The sequence below is a fragment of the Pristis pectinata genome, chromosome 19 (genome assembly GCF_009764475.1).
Source record: "Pristis pectinata isolate sPriPec2 chromosome 19, sPriPec2.1.pri, whole genome shotgun sequence".
Classification (NCBI taxonomy): domain Eukaryota; kingdom Metazoa; phylum Chordata; class Chondrichthyes; order Rhinopristiformes; family Pristidae; genus Pristis; species Pristis pectinata.
This window is the reverse complement of record NC_067423.1, coordinates 35758250-35785138: the sequence shown is the minus strand read 5'-3', so window position 1 is coordinate 35785138 and position 26889 is coordinate 35758250. Positions and strand designations below refer to the sequence as shown.

At 40.3% G+C, this 26889-nt stretch overlaps 1 protein-coding gene across 1 annotated transcript in view; it reads left to right on the top strand.

The window, feature by feature from the left end:
- The window catches only part of LOC127580469 (serine/threonine-protein kinase 33-like), a 75842-nt gene that overhangs the window by 19612 nt on the left and 29341 nt on the right, over positions 1–26889 (top strand). The window contains exon 3 of the mRNA XM_052033993.1: positions 23236–23349. Coding sequence (XP_051889953.1) covers positions 23236–23349 — 114 coding nt within the window. The remainder of the gene's footprint in view (positions 1–23235; positions 23350–26889) is intronic.

Here is a 26889-nt window from a genome sequence, read left to right as displayed (position 1 = left end):
GGTCTCAGCTCAAAACGTCGACTGTCCATTTCCCTCCGCAGATGCTGCCTGACCTGATGAGTTCCTCCAGCACCTTGTTTGTTGACATAAATAACAATGTCTAGATGTGCAGTCAGCTTAATGTTGGAAATGTCAATATCAAGTTATAAAAGCTTGGTCAAAATAGTCTTCTGTTTATCACCAGCAATTATCTGTATTTGGTATTAAACTATGAATACCACTAATTTATAGTTAATATTGAAGAGGCTTTAGGTGCAGTTGTTTGAACCCGACTACTTTCCATTGTGGTTTCTTTTTAAAATGGACATGAGTTCTGATAATGTGGACAAAATGAAATGATGAAAATCTGACCAAAGTATGATAAATGCCAAAGTTATGGACTGGATAATGCACACAAAGAAAAATATTGGTTAACATCCCACTCCCAAACAACTCACTCTCCCCTCATAAGGCAAACACATTGTCCCTGGAACAAATCTAGAGAATCTTCGCTGTACTCCTTCTGTGACAAGTGCTTCATTTCTTAGGAAAGAGGATAAAAACTGTTCACTTTACTCCAGGTGTGGCCTCACCTGGGCTCGATTCTATTACAATAAGATGTAATGCTGTATTCAAATCCTCTTGGAATTAAGGCCTCACACCAGGTGACTCCTCAATCGCTTGCTGAATCTGTGCTTTGGTCTTCGGTATCTTGTGTGTCCTTTGAGTATCAACACTACCCAATCTCTAACCATTTAACAAATTATCTGCTTTTCTGTGGAGGACTTCACATTTTTCTACCTTTATTTCCACCCATCATGTTATCGCTAACTCACTCAACTTGTCCATTTCTCCTTGAAGCTCGATGACTCTGCTCAACCCTATTATTCTTTCCCAGATGTTCTCTTTTTACATCCTTCATTAGAGATTCATCCATTTTGCTGCCACTGACATTCAGCTAATAATTTTCTGTCTCCCTCCTTTTATAAATAGTGGGGTCATATTTGCTCTTCTCCAATCCACAGGAACAATCCGAGAACCTTTAGAATTTTGGAAGATGATAACCAGAGTATCCATTATCTCTTTCAAAACTCTGGGATGTGGATCATTGGGCCCTTGGGGTCTATCTACACTCAAACTCACTCACTTCTCTAGTACTACAGTTTTATCAATGCATATTTCTTTCAGGTTCTCATTCTGAATGGACTGTTGATTCTTCAATATATCTGGAAGGTTTTGTGTGTCATCTTCTGTGAAGGCAGATGCAATATAATAGTTTAATTACTCTGCCATTACCTTATTCCCCATTATAAATTCTCCTGTCTTTGTCTTTAAAGGGCCCACATTTGCTCTTGCTGATCTTGACCTACCTATAAAAGCTCTTATACTCTATTCTCATGTTTCTCACTGTTATATTCTATTTTGTCTTACTTTATTAATTTCTTGGTCCTCCATTGTTGATTTCAAAATTATTCCCAATCCTCAGGCCTACCAGTATTTCCAGGACATTTCTAAACCTCTTACTTAGATTTAATACTATCTTTAATTTCTTAGGTCAGCCAGAGATGAATCAATCTTTCTTTTGTTTTTTTTTGGTCCCTTAAAAGATATGTTTTGCAATTTAGACATTTCTTTAAATGCTAAATATTATCTGTTCACTTTTAAACTTATTATTGTTTTTTCTGATCTCCCACAGCCAACTCTCCTCTCAAAACTTCATAGTTTCCTTTGTTTAGAGTTAAGACCTTAGTTCGCATTGAACTACAATGCCTTCAAATGCAATGACTTTCCCTTGCTGGTTCCTCAACATATTGTTCTCAAAGCTATCTAGTACAGATTCTGTGAATTCACCTTCAGCTTTATTACAGGAAAATTTGATCTATTCAGTCTACATTCAGGTTTAAAGTCTCTTATGATTACTCTATTGTCCCATTACATGCACTTCTAATTTCCTGATATATGCCATGTCTAATATTACAACTACTATTCAGTGGTATAAATAACACCTAGCAATGTTTTCGATCCTTTGCTATTTTTTGGCCAGACCTAAATGGATTCTAATCCTACATCATGATCTGTCAAGCCAAGACCACTTCCCACCACTGCACTAATCTCTCTTACTGATACACACTTACCTTTTTGCCTGCCCTTCCTAAATGTTTAAATATCCTTGAATATTCAGCTCCAGTTTTAATCACTCTGCAGCCACTTTTCTGTAATGGCTACTAGATCAGACCGGTTTATTTCCATTTGTGTTTTTAAATTCATTTATGCTGTTGCAAACATTCAGATACAGCAGCTTTAATTTGTCATGTTAATATTTTCTGTACTTTGACCTTCCTTTCAGATGTCCCTTTATAATTTACCTCTTTGACCAATATTTGGTTAATTGTCCAAACATCTCTTCTGCTTCTAGCATCAATTTTTAGCAGGTAGCACTAGAGTGATGCATCTCAGAACAAATTGGCGATGTTAAAGATGCTCTACAAATGAAATTTGTTCTAAACTGTAAAGGTTAGGCCAGACTTTTCACTTCCTGGGAAGAGATGTGGAGCAATGAGAGGAGAATAAAAATTGCACTGAGTTCCATGCATTTTGTGCTTTGGGTTGATAAGAACTAGGCAGATATACAAGCATTTATGAAGAGCCATTTGGCTCCATTTTTCAACAGTAATATACATAAGACTATACAAACTCAATTCACTTTGGTCCTGTACAAATAATAAAGAAAGATTCAGTGGAGCTATCTGACCTACATGTGAACCAGATTCCGGGAAGTTAAATGACAACATTGTAACCAATTACAGTAGGAGCTCACTAGTCACTAGTCACTTCCAACGCCACGGCCAAGAAAGCTCACCAACACCTCTATTTCCTCAAGAGGCTAAAGAAATTTGGCATGTCCCCTTTGACACTCATCAACTTTTATCGATGCACCATAGAAAGCATCCTATCTGGATGCATCACAGCTTGGTATGGCAACTGCTCTGCCCAGGACCGCAAGAAACTGCAGAGAGTTGTGCACACAGCCCAGTGCATCATGGAAACCAGCCTCCCCTCCATGGACTCTGTCTATGCCTCTTGCTGCCTCGGTGAAGCAGCCAGCATAATCAAAGACCCCACCCTCCCAGGTCATTCTCTCTTCTCTTCTCTCCCATCAGATCAAAGATACAGGAGCCTGAGAGCACATACCACCAAGCTCAAGGACAGCTTCTATCCCACAGTGATAAGACTATTGAACGGCTCCCTTATACGATGAGATGGACTCTTGACCTCACAATCTACCTTGTTTGACCTTGCACCTTATTGTCTACCTGTAATGCACTTCCCTGTAGCTGTGACACTTGATTCTGTATTCTGTTAATTGTTTTTTACCCTGTACTACCTCAATGCACTCTGTACTACCTAAATGCACTGTGTAATGAATTGATCTGTACAAACAGTATGCAAGACAAGTTTTTCACTGTACCTCAGTACAAGTGACAATAATAAACCAATACCAATACCAATACCTTTTACTGTCACGAGTATTTTGTCCTGCTTTTAATCTGTGAAACCCCTTTATGGCACAAAATGATGCAGATTTTGTTATTTGGAGGAAGGAAGTGGCTGATCTGCATTTTCCAGACAGCTCTGGAAGGAACAAGTGATAGGAACACGCTGTCATTGTGCTATTTGTTGCAGAGACAGTGCAAGTTCCCTGCACAAGCCTTGCCCTTGTTGCACTGGAATTTTATATGTAATGGGAATTCAAGTCAACTGACAAGCTCAGTATATGGTCCAGTGATCGCTGGGTGTATATACTGAAGTGGCAATTCACATCCCTCTGCAATTACTCTGCAGATTTACTTTGGCTAGAAGTACCAGCTGATACATCAATCATCACAAGCAAACAAGCTAAACAAGTTCAAATCTAATTTTTGTCATCAATACAAGTTCAAACAGCCAATAAAAATTCTTCAAGAGTTTCAAAGGAGGGTGATTAATTCACTCCTTGCATTCTCCCAGAACAGGAATAGATCTGTCCACTGTACTTGACCTGCACACTCTTCAGGTTAGATGAGTGACCTAAGAAATCAAATCACTACACTTTTATCAAGAACTGCCTGGTTTGCTTTAAATCTAAGCTTCAGGATTTTTGGGAGATTTCCACTTCAACATTCTGAATTAAAGTATTTGAGAAATGCTTAATCCAGAGAACTTTGTACTTTACAAGTTAATAGTTAATAGAAAATATTGTTCCCAGGTGTCTACCAATTGTTTAATGAAATAACTGAGATTCATGTCAGCCTAATGGAACTCAGATGTTTATTTTGTATTGTTTAGAATGTTAAATTACTTTTAGCTTATGACAAATAATTCCACCAAGCCTTTGATATTCAATCTGACATCAGTCATATTGTGATTCAATCCCCTGGAAGTATTTGATTAGCAGCTTGAAGTTACTTATTCCCTTCAATCTTACACCAGCTTGACACGCAAACCTAAGTTATGCAAGAACTGGTCATTATTTTCAGATTCCATAGAATGAGGCCAAAAGAATATTGTGGTGAATTTGTTAAAAGTTCCGTGATATACCACACCCAGCTACATCACACCAGAAAACATGGGTCTTTAAAAAACAATTTTTTCAACATTGGTATCATTGTAAGTTGTTAAAAGTTAAGGATTTGAAATCTTTAAATGCAAAGCCATTGTTCATTTTAGTGTCATAGAAACTCTAATGTACTAATAGGTCTGTGCAAGACCATTCCAAATGCCTGAGATATATACCAGCAGCTCTTGAGAAATTGTTCATAGTCTTACATTTTATCAATGAGCAACACTTCAGTGGCTTGGTAGATAAATGATGAAATGTGGGTGGGCTTGGTGTTGTTGTGTTTAGGATTACCAGGTCAACCTGTGGCCTTACTAATGATCCCGAAAAGAACTTATGCCCTTAAACCTGAATGGATTTATACTTACCTCAGTCATCAGTTGGACTACCCCTCACATGGAAAAAAACAAGCTCCCTCAGTCAAGGCTAGCACCTGCCTTTTACTTGTAGCAAATTGCATTCAATTCTGGTTGCCCTATTACAAGAATGATGTAGAGGATATGGAAAGAGTACAGAAGAGGTTTATCAGAATGCTGGTTGAATTTGAGGCAGGTGCTCCAGGAAGAGGTTGGACAAACTTTCTCTGGAACAGCAGAGGCTGAGGGGAAACCTGAGAGTTTATAAAATTATGAGAGGCATAGGTGAGTAGACAGCCAGTATCTTTTTCCCAGGGTCAAAATGTCTGATACTGGAGGGAATGCATTTAAAGTGAGAGAGGGAAAGTTCAAAAGAGATGTGTGGGGCAATTTTATTTTACACAGAGAGTGGTGGGTGCCTGGAATGCGCTGCCAGGGATGCGAGTGGAGGCAGATACAACAGAGGCATTTTAAGAGGCTTTCAGATAGGTACGTGACTATGCAGAGAATGGAGGGATATGCACCACATGCAGGCAGAAGATATTAGGTGTCATTAGTTTAATTAGTTTGGCATAACATCGTGGGCTGAAGGGCTTGTTCCTGCGCTGTATTGTTCTATGTTCGATGCTCGAACAAGCAAATATTGCCGTAGATCAAGCTGCCGTGGTCCTACTACTAACTTCGTGAGATTAAATTGCTCCTTGGCTTCGGTGCAATTCAAGTTCTGATTCTACAGGAGGTTAGAAGAGGGCCAAGTATTTCAAAGAGCTAATGAGGGGGAATGGAGGCAGATGGTATGACAGAGTTAGAACCAATAGTCTCAGGGATGGACAGGAGTTACATTTGTCATTTGGTTTTAACCATTGCTAATTGGACTGGAACTGCATGACTGGCCAACTCCTAGCCAGCTCTTGCTGGGAGTCATTTATGTGTAGATCTACTTCAGGTGTTTCTTCCAGGCAACTGGATATATTCATGTAAATCTACCAAACCTAAGGCTTATGCAGGACAGAGACGTAAGCTAGCCTATCTCAGTCCAGATGAAGGGTCTCGACCCAAATCATCACCTGTCCATTTTCCTCCATGGATGCTGCCTGATCCACTGAGTTCCTCCAGCATCATGTGTGAAGCCTATCTCATGTTCATTGTGCAGGATCAGTGGAATTGCCCTCCTCACTATGAATGTCTGATGAACTGTAAATTAATTAGCAATCTAATTTGAACATCACCATCAAATATTTCTCATTAAGTGGACATTGACTGGCCAAGGTTTTGCACAGGAACAATGGAACAATATCTTAAATTACAGTTAGGTTGGATTGATATGAAAAAAAGTTTACATTTACATCAAGGTCACTTTATACTTTCTAGATCCAATGAATACGTACTAGTATTTTGATATTACAATAGAAAGATTTTACTCACTAGGATTCCTTCTCTCTACTAAAGTACATAGACTTCCAATCTCTGACTTCAAGGCTTCATTCTAACCGGTCTAGTCAGGTCCTATTTGTGTCAGTATTTATTTTTTATTGATTGTCCTGTTAGAGTTGAGAGTTTGAGGATTTGGAGAGGGAATCCTTGGAGCACTTACCTTATGGATGAAGTGTTCCTAAACCTGAAGACCGGAACTGGTTAGTTTTCACAGTTACACAAGTTATTGGAAATAGAATTAAATAGTCCCAATAGACCACATAATGTGGCTCTCAGCGTAAAAGCCTCAACATGCTCAATGCAGGTGGTTGTTGAACGATGCCATTTTACTGGCATAGATCTTCATGAGAAGCAAGCATGGAGTTAAATCTACAATGAGCTTATAGTTCCCATTACCATGGCTTCAAACTGACACTAGAATCTAATGATGTTGCTACTTGAGTATTTCATTAATACAAAAATAATCAATTGATTAAAAATATCAAGTCAAAATTTAGTTCATTATCAGATGCACAAGTACATGTACGCACAGGTGCAATGAAAAACTTACTTGCAGCAGCATCACAGGCAGATAGAATCAGAGACAACATTCGCAAGAAAAACATAAACATAATTATACTCAATATATAAGAAAGAACACAATTAGAACAAAAATAAGTCCACTGTAGTGCAAAGTGGTCATGATATTGTTATACTGAGGTAGTGATTAGGGTTGTGCAGGTTGGTTCAAGAACTTAATGGTTGAAGGGAAGTAGCTGTTCCTGAACCTGGTGGTGTGGGTCTTCAGGCTTCTGTGCCTCCTGCCTGATGGTAGCTGTGGGAAGATGGCATGGCCCGGGTTGTGGAAATCTTTGATGATAGATGTTGCCTTCTTGAGGTAGTGCCTCATGTAGATACTTCAGATGGTGGGGAGGGATGTGCCTGTGATGTAAAGGGCTGAGTCCACTGCTCTCTGCAGCTTCTTCCATTCCTGCTAACCTGCAGAAAACACTGTCTTTGTTTTGTATAATCACCATGGAACAAAATAGTGGAATTGCGGCAAGTTTTTAAAAATATGCAAGCTTCTTGAGGAATTCAATATACTGTTTCAGATGCTACTGGGGAGAAGAATATTTACAAAGACAACTCAATCACTTTGTTAAGTAGTTCTATGGGATGTTGAGCATCCACTTAGACAAGAAGAGATCCTCAGTTTAAGATCTCATCCAGAGGACAGTAACTGTAATGTAAAGTGGAAGATCTAAGAGTAACAACCTACTGCTGGATGTTAACTTTCTGTTCCATAGTTTGCAGGGAAGACACACATAGCAAAATGGAATGTGTCAACCTGTCATGGAAATTGTGAAACTGAATTTTTTGCCTTGTTAATTATTAGATTCTATTAAATAGCTGTGTAGTCCACTCATGTCCTTCAAGGAAAAAAAAAGCTGCCCTTCCCCCCTTACTTCATCTGACTCTATGTAACTCCAGTCCCACTCTATTGTACTTGATTGCTAATGATCTCAGGACAGGTAGGAATGGGCAATAAATGCTTCAATTCAATACAATTTTGCCAGGGTAAAGATAACAGAAGCATGGGGCTCTACTAATATTATTGCCAAACTGAGGTAATGCCTTCAAAAAGCACTACTTGTTCTTTCTCACCCCACTGCATTTCCTCAATTATTCTTGCATTTCTTGGCAACAAGAGTTAATTGTCTTTTTTTCCTGTGGGACATTTTCAAGCTTGTGTTTTATGTACAATATGTTGAAAAGCAGATCATCCATGAAATCAAAACAAATGATTACCATGGAGGTCAAAACTACCACTGTTTGAATCAGATGCCTGTATCCTATTAAAAGAAAACCGAGCCGAAGCCAAAGACTTGAATTAGCATTTTATATCATCACTAATTCAGCTCAATACAGGAGCATCAAGGTAAATTGCCAAAAGCATAAATCCAAGTTTCTCTTTTGTCAGTCTAATAAATTGTCTTCCAGGACACAGTGACTCACAGATTTACGCTTTAAAAGAAATGACATACAAGTTGTGTGGAGTTGCTACTGTGATATATTGTACAGTGGAGATGATGTTTATCATGCTACCTGTAACATTTTGATTCTTACTCAGGGAAAAAGAAAGCATCGACTTTGAAGATCAGGAACCCAGCTTTTTGTTAATGTCTCTCCACTTTTTTCTTCTTGAAGACAGCTCATTAATGCTGCTTAAGTATTGTAAACTAACAATTCCACAAAAAAGATCAGGCTCGCTGAATATAAAACAATCCTTTGAAAATCTCAAGACTCGTAAACCAGAGATTTAGGAGTTCATTGTAAATAAAAACTGACTAATTTGCATTACAGCCACACAGTACTCAGGGAGGATCAGGCTGTTGTGCGTCATGAGAACCGTAAAAATAGTTTGAGGAATGTTATTATAAACTGGTGAACATTGTCATAAAGTTTTTGCACTATTTTATCACTGATATTGAGTATCTGATACTGTGTGACACTTCCCATTTCTTTCCATGTGGCAAATGAGCTACCTGTGGAACAGCAGGAATTGTGTTTCTACAGCCTCTTTCACAATATCGGAAGGCTTCTGATGCAGTCCGTCTGGAACAAGGATGAATAACTTCCACTCCGGTTTTGTAGGCTCTTAGGTGGCTGATGAAGGCAGTGTGGGAACTGCAGATTCTTTCACCGATGGGGCAGGTAGGTTAGTAGCCTGTGAGGTCTGTGCTCCTTCTGTGTGGTCCCAATACATAGACTCGAGGCTCCAATGCCATTCTGAATGCTCTTTCTCCACCTTGGGTGGTCATAGAACATAGAACACAGAATAGTACAGCACAGGAACAGGCCCTTCGGCCCACAATGTTGTGCCGAACCAATAACATCAGTAATAAAATGCCCAACTAAACTAATCCCTTCTGCCTACACTATGTCTATATCCTACCATTTCCCCTCACATTCATGTGCCTATCTCAGAGCTTCTTGAACGCCCCTATCATATCATGGGCCAAGGTTCTCAGGAGCTAGTGGGGATGCTACATTTTTTTCCAAGGAGACTTTGAGAATATCCGTGAATATTTTCCTCTCTTCACCTGACAGAGTTTGGAACAGAGCGCCTGTTTCAGGAGTCTGGTGTTGGACTTGCCTGACCAAGGTAGCCAGCTCTGTGTAACTGGGGCATCAGAACTGAGGATGTTGGCCTAGGAGAGGGAACTGATGCTTGTTCACTTGTCCACCCAATGTACTTGGAGGATTTGCCCAATATTGACAAGATGTTACCAGAGTCTTGACATGTCTGCTGTAGGCAGTCCAGGTCTCAGAAGGATAGAGGAGGGCAGGATCACTGTTGCCCAGTAGACCCCAGGTAGTTAGCACAAGTGGACTTGTTTCTTTTCTGGAAGATGGTCATGATTATAGCATCTCAGAAGCATATTCTACTTTTCCCAGATATGAGCAATGAGGCTGTGGATTTACAACTGAAGCTTTTCACTGCCGTGTTTTAGGACATCAGCAGGAATGCTGTCTGCTCCCAAGGCCATTTTATTTTGAGTTGGGATATAGCTTTCTTAACTTTTTGTTAGTCGGCAGTTGCAGTGAGGCTGACCCTGATATGTTGCTGTGGGAAGGACTCAAGGACAAAAAGTGTCTCTTCCATCAGGCATAGACTGCCTCCCTGTCTCTAATGATTTCACCTCTGAACCTGGACCTCAGGGAGTGGAACCTTTGGTGTTTGGGTTTGTAAATAGCTTTAACAATAGTGAAGAGTCCATGCATGTTGGTGAGTTGCCCATCGTGCCTCACTGGAGGATTGCATCCCTTCCCCCCTTAGCTTTAAAAGTTGCCCAGGAGGATCAGTTTGTCCTCCTTTTGAGACGAGGCTAGGATTCCTTCAGGGTCATGCACATCTCCACCCGCCATCTGTTCTTTAAGTCAGTGGGTTTTTGCTGGACCTCTGCCTTCAGGTGTCTATAGAGTCGTTTCTTTCCACTTGAATAAAGATGAAGCTTCCAATTCAGGAATGCCTTACACTTTCAGTTAATTAGCTCCTTGATCTCCTCATCATTCTCTTCAAAATCAGTCCTGGCTCTTCTTGTGAGAGAAGCCAAGAACTTCTCCACAGGTGCCAATTATGCCAGACTTCAGGACAGCCCATAAGCTGTGGGCTCTTTGCTACTTTTGCAGGCTGGGAATTGACAGATTGCTTGTGAGGCACTAGCACTGTATGATTATCTTTGTGGAGTACTTCAGAGCTTCAACATTGCTTCAGCATCAAGAATGAGCTAGTCTGGTGTCATAGTAATTCTCCCTGCTGAAGTAAGCAAATAACCTTTGATACTTTAGCTCTGGCACAGAACCAACACACAATAGTCAACAGTACATTCACACCAAACTTTCAGACAAGGCCAAGAAGGACGATATCAGAGTGGAAGAGACTCAATCATCAGCAGGTGTCACTGGCAATGAAGGAGGAGGAAAAGCTGACTTCAACAGGGTCCTTCTCTTAACATCATGCTTGGAGCACAACTTTGTCATAACAAATACCCTGTTTCAGCAGAGGGAATAAACACAAGACCTCATGGCAACACCCCAACCCAAGAACTGGCACCTGTTAGAAATATATCATCCTCTGATATGCCCAGCTTGTTGATGTTTTCCTGTAGTTTTGCTGAGGTACTATGCACAGTTCCCTCGTGCATGGAAGAAAACAGTACTACATGAATATAAATATCTTCACATTGTTCTAAAGTGATTCTAATGCACTGCAAATCCTGCAAATTCTTGAAGTGGGATATTATATTTTTAAAAATTTAATCTCAGGATGTGGGCATTTAAGGGGCTTGTTGAGAGAAGGTGATGGTACATTTGAATATCTTGTAAACCATTTCAGAGTTGACCATATTGACAAAGCATTGCACTCAAATTGATAAGGAGAGTAGGATTCTTTCTTAAAGCAGCATTAGTAACTGATGGATCTTTATAACAATGCAACAGCACTTGGGTCACCTTTACTGATAGCAACTTTTTAAAATACTATTTATAAGTCTGATTTCACACGTTATTAATCACATAAAGTAACCACCACAACATGTGTACTGATGACAATCCAATATTTTTAGATTTATATTTGTAATCTACTGTCTTCAGAAATGGAATATTTTGCTATTTTGCCATGGTTGAGGGTGAATTAGTCAACCCAAAATTGTCACTAATCCTAGTGACCAAGGTGGTGCTGTTTTAGTTCTAAACTGAACCTCAACCTCATAGAAAGTGAACACTGTTCCCTGCCACTTCCTCAAACTTTCCACTGACCAATGACCCCAGCACAAAATATCAGGTTATTGTTTCCTTCTGAGCCATAAGCTCATTTCCTAAGGAAATCTTCTCTCCCCAGCCCCACAACATGCACAGCCCACTTCCACAACACCCCTAACACCTACAAGAACGATGATCCCAGTAGATGCATCATTTCAGATTGTTTGTGTCCCAGAGAACTAATTTCTTTCTACCTTGACTCTATTCTTTACCCCCTTGTCCAGTTTTTTCCCACTTACATCCACATAACATCTGACTCCTTTGACAGTTCCCTGTTTCCTAGTCCCAAGTAGTTTGTTTTTTACCATAGATATCCAATCTCTTTAGGTCTCCATTCCACAGCCTGAAGCCCCTTCACTTCATCCTTAAGACCCGACTAGACCTCATCAACCATAGCCCACTTCACCTGAATAACTCACATTGAATAACTTCTCCTTCACCTCCACTCATTTCCTCCAACATCCAACTTTGGGAACCTGCATGGATCCAAACTACGCCTCTCTCTTTGTGCAATAGCTGTATCAGTTCCTGTTTCAGTCGTCTTTCAGTATCCCTCCCTCACCTTGAGGAACATCAATACCAATATTTTTTCTGCTTCCTGATCTTATACAGAACTTGAAAGTTTCATTACCTTGGCTGCCAACTTCCACTTTGCATTCACTTTCCTGTGGTCTATCTCTGACTCTTCCTTTCACTCTCCCAACTTCGATTTCAAGGAGTAGGTTAGTGACTAATATCCATTACCAGTCCATGGACTCCCACAGCTGCCTAAACTATCCTTCCCCTCACTCTGATCCCTGTAAGGTCTATTCTCTCAATTTCTCTGGCTGTCACATCTATTCCAACAATGCCATTTTCCACACCAGTGCTTCCCTCTTCCCTTGACCACAGTGACAGGACTCTCAACTGAGTCTATTCCATTCCATTCCATTCCCCAAACTTGTCTTGGCCCCTCTTCTCTCACCCAGCACAAGGATAAGGTTTGCTTTGTCCTCACTACCACATGGACGGCAATGGAAGCCTTTACCACCAGCCTCCACATACAATGGATCATCCATCCTAATTTCTGGCACTTCTAACATAATGCCGCCACCACCAGAAAAAAAATCCCCTCCCATCCTCCTTCAGAATTCTGAAAAGACCATCCCATCTCCACATCCAAATGTAATACCTAATTATGGAAGTTAATGAGCTCAATAGTATTGTGATTAGTTATCCTACTAATGATCTCAGGTGCAGACTGTGTAACGAAGGCTTTATTGCCTTCAATGCACTTAGAAAACATTATAATATGAACCATAGCAAAGTAATTATTAAGGTGCAATACGTCTGTTGCAATAGAGTGAGTCGTTTCCATTCTTTTGCTTGCTATTATGCCAAATGTGCTGCCCTTGCTAATGTTAACAAGCCAGTTGAAGTAGATGGAATAATTGGTCCAGAGCAAGGGGAAGTTAGATCCTTTAATTGCTCCACTTGCAATATCTCATTCAGTACAAAGAATGGCTTGGGGCAGCACGAATGAGATGTGCATCCAGGTATTAGGAATACTAAATTGGTAAATTGGTTTATTATTGTCATATGTAAGAGATACAGTGAAAAACTTTGTTTTGCATGCCATCCATACAGATCATTTCATTACAACAGTGCATTGAGGTAGTACAAGGGAAAACAATAACAGAATGCAGAATAAAGTGTTAGAGTTACAGAGAAAGTGCAGTGCAGGCAGACAATAAGGTTCAAGGTCATAATGAGATAGATTGTGAGGTCAAGAGTCTATCATCATACTAGGGGACTGTTCAATAGTTTTATAACGGTGGGATAGAAGCTGTCCTTGAGCCTGGTGGTATATGCTTTCAGGCTTTTGTATCTTCTGCCTGATGGGAGGGGGGAGAAGAGAGAATCCGGGGTAGGTGGGTGGGGTCTTTGATTATGTTGGCTGCTTTATTGAGACAGTGAGAAGTGTAGACAGAGTCTGTGGAAGGGAGGCTGGTTTTCATGAAGTGCTGAGCTGTGGCCACAACTTGCTGTAGTTTCTTGCAGTCTTGGACAGAGCAGTGATGCACCCAGATAGGAATCTTTACCTGCCGTACAGAAACTTATTAAATGCCCACCAAATGTGGTATGTCATTGGGCTGACCACAGTGATCTCAGGACATCACTTTCTCATAGGTGTCAAAGGAATTGGTTAGGCAATATCGTTCAATTATAAATCCATGTTCTGTGCTGTTACTTAGGTAATTACTGTAAAGGTCATCATTAAGCAGACCCTATTTAATCAAGCCATTATTTTTACACAAGATTGATGAGACGAAGTGTTCTGTAGTCTTCTGTGTTGGGGTATATCACTGTTTTACAATGTATGCACAATATTAACCTGTATCCAATCTCCTTGTACCTCCCTGGTGTCCACTGATTCAAACTCGATAACATGTCAATACCTCAAACATTTCTCTCCAATTTTTCTGCATTGTGCTGAGAGATAAATATTGGCCAGGGTAACTTACTTCTGTTGGTATGATGCTCTGTGACGACAAGGCTTTGGTTTACCCACTCTTCAGAAAGACAACAGGACTGACCATACACCAGTTCTCAGCTTTATGCTGTGCTAGAGTCATAGAGTTATGCAGCACGGAAACTTGCCCTTCAGCCGACTGAGTCCACACCAACCAGCATCCATTTACGCTGATCCATTTTTTACTCTCCCCCACATTCCTATCAATTCCCCCACGATTCTATCATTCACCAACTCACTCAGGTCAATTTACAGTGACCCATTAATCTACCAATCCATACGTCTTTGGGATATGGGAAGAAACCAAAGCACTTGGGGGAAACCCACGCGGTCACAGGGAGAACATACAAACTCCACACAGACAGCACCTAAATTCAGGATTGAACCCAGGTCACCAGAGTTATGAGGTAGCATTCTCCTAGCTGCACCACTGTCCCATGGGCATGGAATATTTGTGGTGTACTCGATAATGGAAGATGTTAGTGGAAGCCATTCAAAGGCAAGAGTTGGAACAAGAGCAGTAAATAGGGATATTTTCTAAACATGCACTCTTGTTTTGGTGTGCACCCCAATTACATTAAAAGTTTGGTGGCAGCTTGTTTGAAATAAAATGTTAGATTAATCTTGTCTTCCTCCAAACCGACCAGAGCCTAACTTTCCGGATAAACAGAACACCGCGTTTGGTCATCTTTGCTCACAATTGACCGTATACTCACTTGGATACATATTATATCTGCTTGTTCCTTCCTTCAATACATAACTTCTTCTCTTTCAGTCTCTTTCAGTATGAAATGTATATTAGAAAAAATGTGTAGTCATATGTTGCAAATTGCTTTGCAAGTTTTAATGATACAAAGCCAATAAAATCTGTTCTTTTTTAGAATTAATTACTCTGGAAAAAGTCATCAGGTGGGTAGAATATGCAAAATGTCTGTGTTGCTGCTGATGTGACAACAATCTGCTCTAAACAAATGGCCAGATCTGCTACTATGGTAACAATAATTACCTTCTGATGATATTTGTTAAAATGAAAGAAGGATATCTGGAACAATTTTGCAAAGCGGCGCCGATAGATTAAAATAAAATGATAGATAACGTAACCATAACTTTCTGAGCTAAGAAAATAAGCAGAATATTAACAGGCTTGTTAACCCCCTTACAAAACCGACACGTTAATTAGGGTCTAGCCCTCAAAGAAACTGACCACTATGTATAAGAGCATCCAATTTAAAAGTAAATGTAACATAAGAACTTCCAAGTTGGTAGAGCCAAGGGCTGCAAACAGTCAAGTGTGCACGGAATTGCCTTTGGAGATTAACCAGCTGAAATCATATAGATTGGTGGTACCAGGAGTTGTTTCTAGCCTGTGCGCAGTCATTATAGAGATAGTTATTATGGACGTAACAATTTTAGTAAGCCATAGCCATTACCTGCTTCAGTGCCACACCAGATCCCCAACAGTACAATCACAGCTACCGCTGGATAGGAGGTACAGAAGCCTCAAGTCCACACCAGCAGGTTCAAGAACAGCTACTTCCCTTCAACCATTCGGTTCTTGAACCAACCGGCAAAACCCTAATCACTACCTCAGTACAGCAACATCATGACCACTTTGCACTAAAATGGACGTTTTCTTTTGTTCTACTTGTGTTCTTTCTTATATAATTTGGTATAATTTATGTTTAATTTATGTTTTTCTTGTGAACGCTGCTTATATGATGTTATGTGCCTGTGATGCTGCTGCAAATAAGTTTTTCATTGCACCTGTGCACACATGCACTTGTGCAGATGACAATAAACTCAACTTTGACTTTACTTCCTTATTCCTAGAGTGGGGAATACCTACATCCTTGATTCGACACATAAATTGTCCTGCTTGTGTTAGTGTGTGTCTGTAAGTTTTAAGCCCCAAACTTCACAATGTATATTCACAGAGCAGCACATTTAGAACAGTTCACTCTGTGCTGAGAGTTGGACAGTGTGGTTCATCTATTGGGAAAGGACAACAATAACAACAGTGTTAACATAGTACTCATGCAGAGCTGTACTTGAGGCTCATTTTGGGTCTGGCTTGTACTTCTTTCAGCCTAAATATGTGCTCTGTAAACCATTTGAAATGCCTTGGTGCGACTGACTGTACTAATGCTTATCAATGGGTCACATTATTTGATGCACAGTAAAAGACACAATTACATTCTCTTCCAAGTTCCAATTGAATGTGTAATTGTTTCTTGAGAAGCCTAAATAGATAAATAAACTCATGACTCAGAGAACCTTTCATGGCACCCTCCTTTAAAAGGCAAGGCTGCCAACGTCTCTGCAAAATGACCGAAGTCTGGTACCAAATACACATCAGGTAATTGTTTTCCTCTGCATAATCTGAAAGCACAGTTTTGCATTATTCAGGGAGAGTTTAGATTAAACATTATTTCAGGCAGGCTTCGTCTCAGCAAAATTAAGGCATGCGGGGAACTTCAGCAAATGGCATGTATTATTAAGTACTGGAGAATCATTCATAATTTAGAGGATTATATTTCAAAACATCAATGACTCAGTAATATGGTTTACATAAAGCTTTGACCAGGTTTTTGCCTCCTCACCGACTAAAAGGCTGACCCAACCACAAAATAAGCATCCAAAAGGGCACTCGGTGGGAGCCACTGCCTACGTTCAGCAATGCAAAATGATTAATAATGAAAAGCTGGGCATCCTATATCTCTCTTATTATTAGTTCCATTGGCACCCCTTGCATAACTACATCGCTTGTCACTGTCTAACTCGTGGTGTTAACACATAATTTGGCATTACTTCCACCTTTGAGGAGCGAATGCTCACACATGCCTTTCGATTCTTTGCAGAAAGAATGTCTTGAACCTGGCACTGACGCTGACTAGGGACATCCTCTTTCTGCAGTGATCAGTTGATGGTTTCGCTCACCAACCCATATAACATGCAAACTCCATCAAGACAAACTGTAACCTGAATATCGAAGAGTAAAAAGGTTTTGAAGCTAGCAAAAGGCGGAGGGGTGGCCCTGTTAATTAATGACAATCTTAGCACTATCGAGAGAGCTGACTGAAGTTCAGGAAACAAGGATGTAGAAGCAGTTTGGGTGAAGTTGAGAATTAATGAAGTCACCTGAGGGAGTGGTGTGCAGACTGCTTAAAGATAACAATTCAGTAGAACAGAATACGAAGGGGCTTGTCAGAAAGGTATGGTGATAACAGTGGGGGATTTAGACTGGGAAGTCAGATGGGCAGGAGGAAACCTAGATGAGGACTTCATAGTGTTTTTTTGGGATACCGTCTCAGAACACAAGACTGGAGTCAACCAGGAAACAGACTGCACTGGACTCATTATCGTGCAATGAGGAAGGATTAATGAATGACCTCATAATGACCCCAGGTAGCAACAATCACAATATGATTAATTTTTACATTCAGTATGAGGGGGAGAAGAAGGGGTCCAAGGCTGGTATTTGAACCTTGAATAAGGGCAACTAGAAGCCCATGAAAACAGAGCTGGCTAAAGTGAGCTGGCAAATTAGGGTAAACGATTGGTCAATTGAGATACGGTGGCACACATTTAAGGGATCTTTCAGGATCCATAGAATGCATTCAACAAGAAAGGAAAATTCCAAGGGGAGGACCCATCATCTGTGGTTAATTTTAAAAAAATAAAGATGGTATCAAAATTAAAGACAGAGCATTTAGTTTACAAAGACCTGGTAAGTTAGAAGAATTGACAGAATATAGGTAACAGCAGAGAATGAGTAATAGATGAACAAAGAAAACTAAGAATGCATGATAATGTTGAAGTAGAATTGTAAAAACAAGTAAGAGTTTATTTGGATTTTTAAAGCAGAAGCAACTTGACAAAGTAAGCAGTCGTCCTGTAGAAAGTGAGTCTGGAAAATACATAATGGAAAATAAGGATTCGGCAGATGACTTAAACAGGTATTTTGCATCAGTTTTCATTATGGAGCATTCATGTAGCACCTCAGAAGTAGCTATAAATTGGGAAATGGAAGAGAGGGAGGAATTGAGGAAAATTACAATCACCTGCGCAGTGCCTCAGCCCATGTCCAACCTCACACCAGTAGAAGGTTAAGAATAGTCAGGAGAAAACGTTTTCATATTGATGACTTAGTGGAACTCTTTGATGTAAGATTGTACAATATATATACATCATCACCAAAATACAATGCAGGTTGCTGACCATATGCAAACATTATCTGTGTGGCTGGAACAGCATTTTCAAAGTCAAAGTCGAGTTGATTGTCATATGCACAAGTACATGTGTGCACAGGTGCAATGAAAAACTTACTTGCAGCAGCATCACAGACACATAGCATCAGATAAGCAGCATTCACAAGAAAAACATAAATTAAACAAAAATTATACACAATTTTTATAAGAAAGAACATAATTAGAAGCAAGAGAAAAACATAGTCTGTTGTAGTGCAAAGTGATCAAATTGGTCATAGTGTTGCTATACTGAGGTAATGATTAAGGTTGTGCTGGTTGGTTCAAGAACTGAATGGTTGAAGGGAAGCAGCTGTTCTTGAACCTGGTGGTGTGGGACTTCAAGTTTCTGTACCTCCTGCCCGATGGTAGCTGTGAGACACTGGCATGGCCTGGATGGTGGTGATCGTTGATCATAGATGTTGGCATCTTGAGGCAGCGCCTTCTGTAGATACTACTGATGGTGGGGAGGGATGTGCCCGTGATGTATTGGGCTGAGTCCATGACTCTTTGCTGCTTCTTATGTTCCTGCACATCCGAATTGCTGTACCAGACCACAATGTAACCAGTCAGGGTACTTTCAACAGTACATCTGTAGAAGTTTGTTGGAGCGTTCAGTGACAAGCTGAACCTCCTTAATCTTCCAAGAAAGTAAAGATGCTGGCACGACCTCCTTGTGATTACATCTATGTGCTGGGGCCAGGACAGGTCATCCAATATTTAAAGCTGCTGACCCTCTCTCCATCACTGATCCCCCGATGTAGACTGGCACATGTTTGCCCTCCTTCCCCTTCCGGAAATCAACAATCAGCTCTTTAGTTTTACTGACCATTCATATCATCACCATTGACCTTAATGCAGTAACCTGATGAATTAAGCTTTGTGTGTGGAGGGGCACATAAGATGGCAAATGATTAACTCAGCGCTGGGGTCAGGAACAACTGAAGATAATTGTAGAAATAAATCAAATCTGACCAAATTAGCGAAGCTAAAGGGGATGAACAAATCACCAGGACTTGGAGGATATTGAAAGAAGCAAAAAGAGGCAAAGGCAAAAGATCTTCTCTCAATCAATCAATGCTGCACAAGCATGGTGCCCGTGTAAGTGGAGAGTAACTGATGTCATCGTCCTTGCTCAGGAAGAGGGAATGATTAAATCGAAAACATTAGTTATTCTAACATCGCTTGTCGACTAAATTTTGGAATTCATGATTTGAATTAAATGAAAGGGAAGTGACAGTTGACTAATTTGAAGAGGTGATCAATTGGTTAGGTAAAGGGAATACAGTAAATGTCATGGACTTTCAAAAGGTTTTGATATTCCACTTGCTTCTCATGCATTGTAAAGGAAGACCAGAATGGAGGAGAGGTTAATTGACAGAGTTAGGGTAAATGGGGTGATTTCATGATTCAATACTTTAAGTGGTTCCTCACACACACAAAAAAATTATGAAGTCAGAAATTCTACTGAATGCAAAAGGATGGCTGGATGCTTGCCCTTGAACTTGCAGGAATTAAAGATTAATCTTCTGGAAACTGCTGAAACCAGGCAAAATTCTTGTAGAGACAGACATTACAGCATGTGAGATTTCTGTTAGACATTTGAACACTCTAATTTCTGTTGTAGAAATATCAAACAAGGGATAAGAAGGATGTTTGTCCAGCAGTTAGGTATCAACCAATTGATAATTAAAAGGCTGTCTGCTTTCCCATTGGCCTGGGAAGGCAGTTCATTGTGTCAGGTAACCAATAATAGAAGTGAGACAGTGGGGCAGAGGTCACACGGTGAAAGATACAGGCGTACGCACATTCAGGGTTGGCTGACCTCTATTAAAGTGCTGTTTTCCGCTGGGACCATCAGGTGAATATTTCTGCTCATCCTCTGAGAAAAATAAGTAATCCATTTAAATCCAATTCATGGGTAAACTGATTCAAATAAAATTTTGTTCTCCAGCTAAAGGTGTTTCCTAAATTTTGAGGTCCAAATACAGCAGGATCAAGAAAATTCCAGCACCAGTGAATATAATGAATTTTGATTAATCGTCAATACATTTTAGTGCAATCATTTACTTGGAGTGTTTCACTTTTCTAGGGCAGGTGTATAAATATCGTCTAGACGGACAGGAAGGAAGGAACCTCACTCTGTTGATTGTATGGATCCAAAGCGAAATGAAATCAGTTTCAACATATCTTTGGGGGAACATGAAAAGTACAAGGCTGCTCATTAATTTAGTAATTAACGTAATTAAAATTGTAATTTTATTCAGAGATGCCAGAAGGCTGGTTGGAGAGGGGAAGATGGGAATGTCACATTAGTGCACGTTATTCTGAGCTCGCATTTAAAACTCACGGGGATAGAGGATGAAATTATCTTTTATTTTAATTCACGGAATGTAGACATTGCTGGCAAGGTCAGTCTTCCCCAATTCTCCTCCAGGAGGTGATGAGACATCGTCTTGAGGCTCGACTGTCCCAACAGTGGAGATACACCCACATTGCGGTTGGGTTAAGTATTGCAGTATTATGATCCAATGACAATGAAGGAATGGCAACACTTTTCTAAGTTACAGGTTGCAAATTGGGAGATATTTTTGAAGAAAACATGGCACATTATCTGAGTGCATATTGTTAATGCCACACATGGCACGGCAGGACTGCAGAGGGCTCCTTCTGGAGCTTAAACCTTGAGCACTACAGATAAGGTATGGTAAGGTCCCATTTTCAGGTGGCTTCATGAGGTTCAGGATCAATGATGGGGACTCCCTTCCTTACTGTACGCCACTTTGTTGTCACCTTTGGAAAATCTGTCATGCCTGTTGGAAGGACATACTAAAGGACATTAGGTGAAGCTATGATCTTGTGAATGTGATTATATCAGGCTGTTACTTAGCTAGTTTCTATCAGTAAGTTCCCTACCATTGGCAAAAGACCTCAGATGCTAGTAAAGAGGACCTTGCACCATTGACTGGGCTGGAAGTGCTTTTGTAATGTCCAGTACCTGGGTCAATGACCCATATGGCTTTCTTGTTATTATTGATTTCCCCAGCAAGCAGATAATAACGTGTCTTACAGACATCAGTTACAAGTTTGTAACGTTGGATCGTGGGTCTGGAGTCACATAAAGGCCAGGCTGGGTAAGGCTGACAGATCTCCTTCCCCAAAAGTCCAACAATGAACAACATAGGTTTTTAACTGCAGTCCAGTAGTTTCATCGTCATCTTTACTAGCACTGGCTTTATAATTTCAAGTTTATTTAATGATTTGAATTTAATTTCTTCATTTGCAATGGTGAGATTTTTAACATTACAGGAATGTCAATTGGCCACAGCTAACCACAACGTTACAACCAAGGAGGCCCACTGCACATGATGTATTGAATTTCAACACCCCCAACTTAATGGTGGATAATTTGTTGCAGCACTCTCTCTTGCTGTGTGCTTTAGGGTGACAATGTCACTGAAAGATAGATGTACCTGGAATGATTATCTAGAGTCTCTACAAGTACTCCTGTGCATGTCTTGTGTTAATGTGTTGATATGGTTTTGTGTTAATGTTAGGTACAGTTGAAGGTTGTTGGCTGTGGTGTCTCCTGTAAATATGGGGTACAAGTTGTAACAGAAAATGTTTTGTTACTGTGAGTGTACACAGCCAATCCAAAATATTTCTCATATGCATGACAACCTGAAATATCACCTGGAAACAACGCAAATTCTCTTATAAGGTACTTCTCCTATCTAGTAAGGTGCATGGGAAACCAGGAGGTGAAAAGAAGGCGAGATGACCTTGATACGGAAACACTCTGTTCAGTATTTTTCATTCCCTCTGCACTTTCCTGGCCAAACATGGGCTGGGATGACACTTTGATATCTATTGACCATCACTTCTTGTCTGTTGATTGAAAACTATGCATGTTCTCTTAAGATTGTATAGTCTGGTATTGGCTTCCTAACACTTTCAAAGGATGTTGGCTATTACAATCACAGACAGGTGATTCCTCCAGGCTTGTGGAGTAGGAGAGGCATGTACTAGAATATGGCCATCCCTGGACCAATGGCCTCATAGAATTCTGCCACAATTCGTTATCTTTGTTTTAATTTTGGCTCTAAAGTTTTTGCCCACATTACCTTATCTCATTCCTTTTTTGTATCAAAGTGCTAATCCATGATAGTGATTGTTTCCTGTGATTCTTTCAAGACAAGTGAGGGCAGTAGTGGGCAGCATGGAAAAGTGGTGAGGGAAGTTGATAATTCCCACCTAATTGGACATTCTTCATACTTGGGGATGATGTGTGGACTTTTGCCTCCAATGTTGAGGTCCACCAGTGGAGCAGGACTATAACACGTCCCCAACTCTAAGTGTACCTGATCACTTGCTGTAAAAAAAAGTGAAGTTATTTCATTCTATTGTGCTGACGTCTCTCTTGCTGAGAAACTATAAATGTGCGGCAAAAATCCTTTCAGTGCAGCCACGTCTGTGGAGGGAAGGTCACTTGGTGGGGCAAACACTGGAAACTCAGGCTATCATTTCCCTTGACTTCTCATTCATACCTCCCAGCAGAGGGGACAGTACACAGGAGCGTGAAGTTGTCCTGAAGTTCCGAAACTTTGCCACTTGGGTTCGAAAAGCAAGATATGTTTTAAAAAATTAACAATGTTAGCTCAAATGCCAGTTGAGATTGAGGTTAAATTGGGTATTCAAATCTATGACCCATTATGTATTCAGATCTATGACCCATTATGTTAATTATACTTTTAGCAGTATTGTGTTACCCTGCAGTGAATCACAATGACTCTTCCAATTGTTTTTCAGCAACTATACCAGTTTGAACAAGATCTGGGAAAAGGCAGCTTTGGCGTTGTTATCCAAGCCACACACATTCCCACAGACACCAAGCGGGCCATCAAAATACTGAACAAAGAAAAGGTAAAGTCCTTTCCAAAAAAATAAGTACATTTTCCATGTGTTTTAGGACTGACTAAACACAAGGCATATCAACTGTGGGAGTGGAAAAGGTTAGGAAGATGGGCTGGAGGTGGATATTGGTTGGAAGCAATCTCTGCACTGGATAATCTGAGGTCTGGTTAGCCTTGATGGACGAGGCCATCTGAACACCCTGATTGTCCATCCTCAGTGTGTGCAAGTTACTGTCATCATCCTCTTGCAACACCTCCTACAGGATAGGTATCGGCCCAATGGAAGATTTTACAGGGAAGTGCGGACAAGTACCCATTGATATTTCCTTCTGTAATTGACAGCAGCTTTTGGAATTCTGCGCAAACTCAATGTTTCAGTCGGGCCAAAGGGCTTGTACTGTGCTGTAATGTTCTATGTGATTAGTGTAAATGGGAAATGGGTGATTGCTGGTCAGTATGGGTTTGGTGGGCCAAAGAGCCTGTTTCTGTTCTCCCTCTTTCTGTGACTCCAGGATAATATTCTGTAAACTGTCTTATTTGCTTAATATGCATTCTAGTCTTTTGCAAATCATCCACGAGGACATCCCAATTCCTCTGCATCTCTGGGTGTCCACAACAGGATGTGAACATTCAGCAATCTAGAAAACACTGGCTGGACCCCACTTGGAGTATTGTGTGCAGTTCTGGTTGCCACACTGTAGGAAGGATGTGGTTGCACTGGAGAGAGTGCAGAGGAGGTTCACCAGGATGTTGCCTGGACTGGACCACTTTACTTATGAGGAGAGATTGGACAGGCTGCGCTTGATTTCCCTGGAATGAAGGAGGCTGAGGGGTGATCTGATACAGTAAGATTAAAAGAGGCATTGAGGTAGATAAAGGCATGAGGTATCTACCTCGAGACGTAGGCAGTCAAAAATCTTTTTCCCATGGTAAAGGATATCAAAAACAGAGGGCATAGGTTTAAGGTGACAGTTTTAAAGGGGATTTGATGGGTAATTTTTGTTTTACACACAGAAAAGTGTGTGATATCTGGAGCGCACTACTAAAGGAGGTAGTGAGAATCAGATACAATGACTAGGTTTCAGAGACATTTAAAAAAAACATTTAAATAGGCGAAGCATAGAAATATATGGTACTAATACAGACATATGGGATTAATGTAGTGGGCAAACAGATCACATGGATGTGGTGAGCAGAAGGGGCTGTTTCTCTGTTGTAGAACTCCTTGACTCTATCTCTAGGTATATGCTTCTTTTTTATATATTTTCTGCCAAATGCACTTCCATTTGCCAGATCTTTGCCCTTTACTTATATATATATACAAGGGGATATATATATATATCCCCTTGTAGTCTCCCTATGTCCTCTTCCCAACTTATTTTCCAACTCCTCTCTCTGTGTTATGACCATGAACCAAACTGCACTGCAGTTACGAGCCCAGGCTGCACTGATAGCACCTCTCAAACCTGCGATCTCAACCCATCAAGAAGAACAAGGGTGGCATGTGCATGGGGACATCACCATCTATTGGTTCCCCTCCCAGTTACATGCCATTCTGATTTGGAATTATATCGCTGGTCCTTCAAAGCTACTACATCTAAATCCTAGAACTCTCTCCCCAACAGCACTGTGGGAGTGTCTTCAGCAGAAGGTAAACCGTGGTTTCAAGACCAGCGGCTCACCATCCTCTTGTCAAGGGCAATTAGGGGACGGGCACAAGTGCTGGACTTGTCTGTGACAGCAAGAGCCTGAAAAAATGAATCAATAATACAAAATCCTCCTGGTGTATCTGCAAGCTAAAATCCATCCTTAAACTTTTGTTTATAAAGCCAAGGATCCTGTTTGCTACGGTTTCTATTTTTGCCCTTCCACATATTTAAGGACACCTGTTCCTGTCCCCCTTCAAAATTGCACTTTTAATTTACTACCAAAATATACCTCTCTCTGCACTTTTCTGGATTGTTTGATTTGTCATGTTTGCCCATTTCTCCCATCAGTTTATGTCCTCCTGAAACCTCTTATTATTATCTTCTTCATTATCTATTACATTTCTGAACTTCGTATCATTTGCAAACATTGAAATTATGTGCTGTGTACCCAACTCTAAGTCATTAATATTTAACACATAGTGCAATGGTCTCAATACAAACCCTTGGGAGACACTTTTACTTCCCTATGCTTTAAAATATAGCTGTTTGCCACTACTTTTTGTCTCATGAAAATTTTGTATTCACGCTTGCACTGCCAACTGAATCCCATGAGCTTCAATTTTGCTAACAATTACTTCTTGAAGTGGAGTCATTGTAATAATAAAATGTTACAGTCAATTTGCACGTAGCAAGGTCCCACCAACGGCAATTTGATACTGACCAGATTATATATTATTTTTAAAAGTTGCATGTTCAGTTACAGCTTATGGTTACAACCAAAAAGTCTAATAAAAGCAATTTCCTTGAAATGCACCCTCGGTCCGTAACACTAAATATGTTATATAATAGCAATTGCACACTGCACTCTGCCTTGGAAATTTAGTTCTATTAAAGTTCATGGAACTTCTAGACATAATTCCATAAAGTGATAGTCAGGGCATTTGAGAAGAACTCTTTGATCTGTGCAGGAGAGTTTTATATTCATACCTGACACCACCAACATTGCAAAGCTCCTTCCATTTACACTTCAGGACCATCCTGAAGGTAAGAAATAACACTGCTACCTATATATCTAATGTGATTCTTTTAAAAGCCTGCATTACGTTTTCAGGTCTCGGGAGTGGAATTTGAAACCAATAATTCTATCTGTTCTTATCAAAGTAGATGTTCACAGTCCTCCCCTTTATACTCCATCTGCCACCTTCTAACCCAGTTACTTTATCTTTCAATGTCCTTCTTCCAGCCTCCTTACAGCTGACTTTCTAACCAATTTGGATATATTAAACTAGATTTCCACCCCCCAACCCATCTTAGTCATTGATATAGATAGCAAATGGCAGAGGCAGTCCACATCACTCCTCCACTAGTTTGTATCCTCCCAATACAAAAATGACCCATTTACTCCTACCTCTGCTTTCCACCTAACCCAGTGAGCTGTAATCTTGTCTAATGACTGCTTGTGTGGCAGGTTATCAAATCCCTTTCAAAAATCCAAATATACTGCATCGACAGCCCAGCGGGTCGCACCCTCACAAATCTCTACACAGTTTTACAAAGGCTGACAGTTGGCTGACTGCTCTGTTTTCCTGCTCCCTCGTTTCTTAAACAGCAAGGGTATATTTGCCATATTCCAACCCACAAGGGCAACTTTAGAACTAAAGGAAATCTTTAAGAACAAAACCATGTGTGCACTAACTCTGCAGCCACCTCGTTTTTATGGTGAATATTTTGGGTGGAGTGCACATTGTGTTAGAAGATTGAATAGATACTTGAACCAATAGATGATGGAGAGGGATCTACTTATAGTTTGACCAGGTGGCTTGCAGAAACGTTTTGAGAATGGTCCCTTGAAGAAACTTATCTTGTGTTACTGAATTTGCTCTTAAATATTTAGCAATTAT